General features: G+C 31.8%; 1 protein-coding gene across 1 annotated transcript; it reads right to left on the bottom strand.

Annotated features, from left to right (window-relative positions):
• Window positions 1-2,055: 2,055 nt before the first annotated feature.
• On the bottom strand, window positions 2,056-2,808 carry LOC131049967 (secreted RxLR effector protein 161-like). The gene has a single exon (XM_057984083.1). The coding sequence runs from the start codon at window positions 2,806-2,808 to the stop codon at window positions 2,056-2,058; it is 753 nt and encodes a 250-aa protein (XP_057840066.1).
• Between the last annotated feature and the right edge of the window lie 6,610 nt (window positions 2,809-9,418).

Here is a 9,418-nt window from a genome sequence, read left to right as displayed (position 1 = left end):
TGATTCAAGGATTTTGAAATTGGAGCCTAAAAGGAACACATTGCATAAAAAATTGTATAAGCCATTTGCATGTTTATAAATATTGTCTATAATATTCACTTTGAATCATAACATTGATCTAGCTAGGGTATGACGTAGGAGAACATGGCCCTAGTAATCCAAGAATCTCCACAAAAGTGTTTGTGTAACACCTCGCCTTGCATATAACAAATACGGTAAGTCTGAATTGATACATTACTTTTTTTAATAGATGGTTAGATAAATTGGGGGATTGTAAATGAGATGATTCTATGACATTATTCTTAGTATTCTTTGGTAAACTTTATGAAAAAAATGATATTAAATAATATGGCTTATTATTGTGGTCTAAGTATGCTTGTGAAAGTGTTGGCTATGTGCAGGAAAGTAATGAAGATTATGAGAGAAACACATATTCCAAATCATTTTCCTTTATGAGATGTTATAAGTTAACCATTTTTGACTTAGAATAAAATTAGGTTTTATAAATTGATATAGTTGTGTTAATGAGGTTTATCATTGTGGGTTTTTAAATGGTAAGACTTGATCAAGTTTATTATTTAAAGTGTGAAAAAAAATCCCTAGGGTCTATATCCTTAGAGTGGGAGCCAATTGGATGCACAATAAAAGCCCTAGGACTTGATTTACCACTTAAAAAGTCCTCATTAATATGAGTGATGAATTTGGAATTTGGAATTGAGGAAGATACCCCCATGAATGAGTGGAGAGGATTGTGACAAGTGCCACCTTTCCCATTCAGGGAATCAAGTTTAAGATTCCTATATTTTGTTGCAAAAATGAAGGATGGGTTGTTACTGAATTTTTCATTTTGGAGAACTCTTTTGGGATTTTGAGAAAAAAAATTGGATTTTAAAGTAGGAAGGAGCCCTTGCATTTAGATATGGAGGTCAATGTTACATAGAATTGGAGAGATAAGTCTTCCCTACTACCTCTACCCTTCTTGTTTATGTGTTGTAGGATTGAGATATATTTCTAAGGTTCATCTCTAAGTTGATAGGAACATAATATAATATGTGATGTTGAGTGAGTAGTATATTTATATTTATGTGAATATTGTAGTAATCATGTGGAAATTTGGGTTTTATGTTATCTTTGGTCATTTTTTTGGTATATGAGAAGATTCTATGAATTTGACAAGGGCCTATAATAGTTTTCTTTCTTGGGGGTGTGGCTAGAGCCCGGGAGGCTTCATGATACCATTACGGTAGGGTGGAGAGAAAACCCTTATGGTTATGTTCTAATTTGTATGACCCATTTTAGAATAAAATGGTATTTCAAAAATATTTTGTAATGTGTGTCTAAGAGTTTTATGGTGTAATTAAAAGAACAGGCCTTTTTTTATTCTTTTCCTAATTAGCACACTTGTATTGAGAACCAAATGATTATATTGAGAAGTAAGATGGAGAGTTACCTCATAACATTGTGGTTGGGAGTTTTATAGTCTAAAAAAAGAGTATGTTTATACCCTTAAAATGTCATTGTTCCTTCTTGTTTTATTCTTGAAAAGAGGTACTTGAACTATCGGTTATATGAGTTTCTTATAGGAAAAGTGTTCCTTGTCATCTCAATAGTTTAGACCAATATTTTGTAATCACTTTTATTTGGAAATAAGAAGCATTCTCTAGTGTACAAGGTTGTTTTCAAGGAGGAGATAGGTTCATGTTATGAAGAAATAAACATATTAATATTTTTTAATACAGATCTTTAAGAAATATTAAATATATTAAAAAACACAAACTTTAGCACAAATTATAAAATTGTATACTTATATTACTTCACACACAAAGATAAGTGCATTTGTCCAATTTATAGACTTGAATGGAAAGATTTGGAAACAAAGAGAAGTTTCCATGTGCTGGAAAAAATGGAAAGATTTGGAAACAAAGAGAAGTTTCCAGCAATGCTAGAAAACTCTTATCTACAACTAAATTAGAAAGTTTCTCAACTCTTAAGATAAACATTATCTCCAACACCCCCCCATAATGTTTATTTGGAGAGGATAGTTACAAAAAATTATTAGATAACAACTTCCTTGAGATGTAACAAGCTTATGATTTTGACAAACTTTACATTAGGCAATTCTTTTGTAAATATATCAGCAATTTGATCTTCACTTCCACAAAATTGTAGCCCCATCACTTCATTTTCAATCAAATCATGAACAAAATGATGATGAACTTCAACATTCTTAGAGATAGCATGATATACTATATTTTTAGCGAATTTGATAGTACTTTGATTATCATAAAAAATAATAGCTGGAAAATCTTGCCGATGATGTGTTTCTTCAAGTACTCTCCTAAGCCATAAAGCTTCTTGAGATGCTTTTGATGAGACAACATATTCTGCCTCTATAGATGATAGTGATACTGCATATTGTTTCTTGTTACCCCAAGAAATTGGTCCCGATCCAAGATGAAGGATGTAGTTTGAGGTTGAATTTCTATCATCAATATCACTTGCATAGTCATAATCTGTATATCCAACCAAAGTGGGTTCTCCTCCATAATTGTATTCAATGCCAATATTATAAGTACCTTTAATGTATTTTAATATTCTCTTAGCTGCTTTCCAATGCTCAATGTGTGGATCTTCCATGTACCTAGATACAATCCCAACTGCATATGCAATAACTGGCCTAGTTATGGTAAGATACAAGAGACTTCCACCAAGTTGTGTATACAATTTTCCATCCACCTTTTGAGTAGAGTTAGTACTTAACTTTAATCCCACTTCACATGGTGTATTAGATGGTTTACAATTACTCATATCAAACTTTCTTAATATATCAAGTGCATATTTAGGTCGATAAATCACGATCCTACCTTATTCTTGCCAAACTTGCATGCCCAAAAAATAATGCATTAATCCTAGATTTGTTATTTCAAAATATTCTTTGAGCTTATCTTTGGTGTCTTTAATACACTGTATGTGATCTCCTATAATAATTGAATCATCCACATAGAGTACAATAATAACAATTTTACCATCATTTTTCTTTACATACACATTTGGATCAGCTTTGCTTTTTGTAAATCCTGTTTTTGTAAAGTATTCATTTATTTTGGAGTACCATGCTTGTGGAACTTGTTTAAGATCATATAGAGATTTTTTCAATCTACACACTAGATGTTCTTTACCAACTTTAACAAATCCTGGCAGTTGTTGCATATAGATTTCTTCTTTTAAATCACCATTTAAAAATGCACTTTTTACATCTATTTAAAAAATTTCCATCCAAATTTTGTAGCTAGAGTAACTATTGTATGAATGGAAGTCATCTTAGCAATTGGAGCAAAGGTTTTAGTGTAATCAATACCTTCTTCTTGTGAGAATCCTTTAGCCACTAGCCTTGCCTTGTGTTTTACAATAGCTTCATTTGTAGTGAACTTTGTTCTAATGGTCCATATGCAACTGACCACCATTTTTCCTTTTGGAAGTGTTGTCGATTCCCAAGCTCCATTTTTCATTAAAGAGTTGTACTCATCTTGCATAGTTGCTTCCCATTCATCTTTTCTTTTTCCTTCTTCATGTGTACTTGGAGTGTCAACCTACATTACCTTAGTCTTGAGAGCATAGTTAGCAAAATAATTCTTAGGTCCTTCCTTGTATATTTCTTGAATGTTTCTTGTATTTTTTGCTTCTTCATTATCACTTTCACTTGATGCTTCATCTTGCATTTGTTCTCCTCTTGTAAAACATGGCACACTTTGATTTGAATCATTAGTATAACTAAATTTATCTTCTTCAATCAAGATTGGAAAGTGGGATAATGTAGGAGGATTGTCATTATCAATATCTTCATGAAACCATACATTTCTTTTGATATGAATTTCTTGTGTTTTAGTATTATATAATCTATATCGTTTTGACTCTTCACTATATACCACCATTATATACTTTTCACTCTTTCTTTCTAACTTACTCCTTTTTTCATCAGGAATGTGAGCATAGGCATTACATCTAAAAATTCTAAAATGAGACATTGTAGGCTTTCTTCCACTTCATGGCTCTTCTGGAGTTATGTTCATAACTGCTTTTGTAGGTGTTCTATTCAAAATATACACTGCAGTGTGAACCACTTCAGCCCAAAGTTTAATTTCTATATTTCTAGAGTGAAGTATGCATCTAGCCATTTCTATTATAGTCCTATTTTTTCTTTCTGCAACCTCATTTTGTTGGGGTGAATAAGAAACTGTTGATTCCTTCTTTATGCCATGTTTACAAAATTCTAAGAAAGCCTTATTCATATATTCAATACCTCTATTTATCCTTAGTATTTTTAGGCATCTTCCACTTTGCTTTTCAGTCAAATTTTTAAGCTCTTTAAACTTATGAAACACCTCATCCTTCTTTTGTGAAAAATATACCCAAATTCTTCTAGTGCAATCATCTATGAAAGTGAGAACATACCTTGACCCTCCAAGTGAAGGAGTTTTATTGAAGGACCCATTACATCACTATGAACCAAATGTAAAGGTGTTTTTGCTCTCATGAACTTCTTTGTGGGAAAATTTATACATGTTGCTTTTTGATTGCACAACCTTCACATACCTTATGACTTGGTGAGATTTTTGGAAGCCCATGCACCATATTTAATTTATCCATAAGCTTGAGACTTTGATAGTTGATATGTCCCATACACTCATGTCATAACATGCTCATATCATCAAATTTGGCAATAAAACACACATTCACATCTCCATTTTTAGACACAAATTCTTGAAACTTATATAATCCCTTCTCCATTTTACCAATTGCAGTCACTTTGTAATTATATTCACATCCTTGATTAAACACTTATCATTGTAGAACTCTATTTTGTACCCTTGATTTGCAATTTGAAATACAGAGAGAAGATTTGTCTTCAATTGAGGAACTAATTTCACATTTTTAAACACACCATTATCAACTTGAACATTTCTAGTTCCTTTGACTTCTAGAGCACTATTATTCCCCAAATATATTTTTTATGCATTACTTTCATTTAATGTCTCAAACTATTCTTTATTATGAGACATATGTTGTGTAGTACCAGAATCAATAGTCCAATAATTTTATATCACCAGAATCAATAGTCCAATCATCCTTAAAAGAATTATTTTCTTTGAGTGCAACACAAAAAGCATTTATTTTAAAATCACTAGATTTTGTAAACTGATTTACCTTCCTTTCTAAATTTCTATTCTTCTTATAAAATTCACTTATTTTGTGTCCCATCTTACCACAATAATTAAATTTCCATTTATTTTTATTATAATCCTTAAATTGTGCATTCTTATTTTCATTCTTCTAATTCCTCTTTTTATACTGGTTGTCTTGTGACTTCTTATAATATTATTTTTCCTTTATTATAAATGCTTGAGATCCCTCAGTGATTGATTCTTTTTCTTTAATTTGACATTTTTCTTCCTGGACTAACTTAGCACATAACTTTTCACATGTTATACTTTTTAATTTATCTATAGTATCTAATCCCCTTATGAAAGATTGATAAGATTTTGGAAGATTGTAAAATAATTTGCTAAAAAACTTTATCTTCTATTTTCTTTCTAAGAGAAACAAGCTCATTTTTCTTTTCCTTTAATTTACTTAGATGAGGGACCAGCTCTTCTAATTTTTATGATTTCATATTATAGAATTCACTGGTGAGAGTTAGAATCCATACATCACCTGAGTTTTTATATATTTTTTTCAAAATAACCCATATTTTGGCTCCACTTCTTTCATTGCGAACTTCTTGAGAAACTTCCTTTGAAAGTGTTAGCTTTATCAATGCTACTGTCCTTTTGTCTCTTTTTATCCCAATCCTTTTGATGTTTTCCAGGACTTGTTGATCTTTGTTCACTACTGATAGCAATATCATAATAATTTTGAAGCGTTAGAAAAATCTTCATATTAGATACCCAATCATAGTAATTCTTTCCATTTAATTTAATTGTTGGTAGATGAATACCAATAGACTCCATAATGATAAATTCCCTCTTTTTTAGATGAGAATAGAATTAACTTAAAAATTAATGCACAAAATGAAATTCTCTCACCAAATTTTTGAATTGATATTCTTTTAACCTGCAACCAAGTTCCAACATGCAAGATTCGAAACAACACACTTCTACAAAATCCACAAACTATTGCCCAAGATTTAATTATGCTTTGTTACCATATTAAAAAATACAAACTTTAGCACAAATTATAAAATTATATATTGATATTACTTCACACACAAAGATAAGTACATTGCTCCAATTTATAGACTTAAATGGAAAGATCTAGAAACAAAGAGAAGTTTCCATGTGCTGAGAAAAATGGAAAGATTTGGAAACTAAGAGAAGTTTCCAGCAATGCTAGAAAATTCTTATCTACAACTAAATTAGAAAGTTTCTCAACTCTTAAAGATAAACATTATCTCCAACACAAATATAACATTAAATATATACTTTAACTTGGGTATTTAAATAAATTAGGCACATCTCTACAAAAGGGAGAATACTCTTCTTTCTATGTACATTTGAAACACCCATATGGTACATTCGATAAACATATGTATTATATTCTTGTGTGAGATATTTAATTCTGTCAATTTTGTTTATTTTTATTTTTGGTTGATAAAAGGTATAGTCAAATTAATATATTGATTCTAATGGAAATTTACAGCATGAATCCCCAGATTTCCAAAATAGTCGGGTGAAAGCATGTGCTGTGTCGCACTTTAAGCTAAGTGCAAGCAAAAAAGAAATCCTACTCGGCTGAGTAGGACTCGGCCAAGTCCGTGTAGTGCCTATGGCGGAGGACGGGTTGCGAGGTATACTCGGCGGAGTCCTACTCGGTCAAGTATACCTTGGCCCTATATATACCAGCCGACTACACTTAGCCCCCATTTGCATAGTCTGAAATAGCTGGAGCAGGAGGGGTCTAAGAAGTCTTTCGATCGAGAAAGGTAAGGCCGAAAGGCTTTTTTTCTTAATTTTTTTTTTTAAATTGTTTTAATAATTTATATGTATAGATTTTTAATTTTTCAAGTGTTTTAATAATTTATATGTATAGATTTTTAATTTTGTAATTATTTTAAAATATATATATATATATATATAAGAGAATATAATTTACAAACAATCTCTCTAATTACATTCAGGCATCCATGTATACCTTCCAAGAGTTTAGGAGATCTTTTAGCTTCATGGAGTACCAAAGAATATCATATTTAATAAAGGTAAGTTTGATAAGATCATATTTGAGACACTTGCATAATGTCAAGGTTTTGGGAAAACATACACATAATTGGGAAGTAAATTGGTTGATTGTATAACTATAAGGCAATGGGCTAGAAAATGGGATTTTTTTTAACAAATATGTTAAAGGGGAGAATTTTCTATCTATTGGGGTAAATATTTGAAGCACTTATAGATAGAATATTTAACATGCTGTAAAAATGTGAAATGTAAAATTTTATATCTAGTTTTAAAATGTGCTTTTTTGTTCTAATACTTAAATGATAATCTAAGGTATTTAGGTAAAAAAAAATTTAAAATGTGATATTTTTTAACTAGATTAACCAAATTACATTTTACACTAATGAATTTGCTTATAAAAGCAAAGTGAAAACCCTAGATAAAGTAAAATGAACGTAATTAATGATTTATTAATAAATTAGGTGATTGTCTATTTTACTCCAACATTATATACCTATTACAAAATTTTATATTTGAAGTACAATTATGCTAAATTGATTATTATTATTGATATTTGGCTTAACTTTCTAGTTTAATAAAATGATCTCATAATCATTATCTATAATGGTGTAACTTCGCATATGCATATTATAATTTTTATGTTAAATAAGTTCATGTGTATGTTCATGTAATTTGTTTTGCAATGTAATCTTTAAGTTTCAATGTCTATAGGCCGTAGTTCATTTGATTCATTTTGTTTAAAATATTTAACTCAAGCATATTTGTACAATGTTTCATCTTGTTTGTGGCATACATTGTATATGAACTTGTTTTAATTCAATTTAATGTATACATGCAAATTCACACACACACACACACACGCACACACACACGCGCGCGCGCGTGCACACACACAAATATTCATACATTTCATGTCACATCTAGTTATGGCTTCTAGTGGTTCACAAAATTTTTCTTCTGAGCAGAGTGTGCATCCTGATCCTCAACAGACCTCACATAGGTCTGAGACTCCTGAGATTACTCCTAAGAATTCAAAGACTGCTTGTACTCAGACTATTTTGAGAATGTAGTCCTCTCTAGCATAGTTACAACGGACTTTAAATAACACTCTTGTGTTGGCCAGTAGAGATAAATTATAACGTATTAGAGATGAGTTGATGTGTATGCTTGCTCAATCATACAACCCATATGATGACCCTCACATTGAGAATTTTTATAGGACTTTATCTCACACTGTCTATGGCATGGTTAAAGGAAAACAATAGATAGAGATGTTTCTATAGTGAATGTGAAATCCATGTTCCCATTTTACATGGAAATGGTTGTGGTTAGAGAATATCGGGTCACTAGATGTGAGGATCCTATTGTTGCACCATTCATATATCCTAGATGGTTGGAGACACATCATAGGTGGCCGTAGAAGGATGAGCAACCACAGTATTTCTGCAAACAATTGTATGCAAAATTTCATCTAGGATATGATGTTGATTACGTAGACTTTACATGACATGTTGGGCAGGATTGGGGCAGATTTGCAGACAGATTTAGACACCATGATACACAACCCCCTAGTAAGAGGGAAATGGTGGGTCAGAACCTTTCAGTTTTTCCGAAAGGTTTGGATTTGGTCACAGGTGGTGTTGGTGATATGGTAGCCAAGGAGGCACGCGTTGACATGTATTCTAGCATTGCCAACATTGCTACTTAGGTTGATGAGATGACTTCTGATTGTGTGGGGAGATATATGTTGCGTTCTTGTACTGCCCCTCTTGTTGATGATACATATCCATTTTATGACCCATATAATCGTTATGAGCAACCGTTGCTTGCAGAGATCACACGTTTACCTGAGGATCGTCTGTGCCAGATGAGCTTCTATTTAGTGAGTGATCTTGTGGATGTTTATCAGGCTCTCTCTACATTACATAGGATCACTCCTCAACATCTGCTTGAGTTGATTGGATGAGTACTTCAGAGATCCTCGACTAGTACCAGCCATGGTGGAGGAGATTCAGAGCCTGGTAGTTCCAGGCAGGAGGATATTTCGATACCTCCTACAACTCTCAAGACTATAGTGCATCCTACACGATAGACTCCAGGAGTTCGACGACGAGGTTTTTCATCTCATCTTATGGATGAATTTATTGATCCAGATGTTATCTCATTACACTCTTCGGAGATATCTG

Source organism: Cryptomeria japonica, chromosome 2, assembly GCF_030272615.1.
Source record: "Cryptomeria japonica chromosome 2, Sugi_1.0, whole genome shotgun sequence".
Taxonomy (NCBI): Eukaryota; Viridiplantae; Streptophyta; class Pinopsida; order Cupressales; family Cupressaceae; genus Cryptomeria; species Cryptomeria japonica.
The sequence above is the reverse complement of the archived record's forward strand: the minus strand, read 5'-3'. Positions and strand labels throughout refer to the sequence as shown.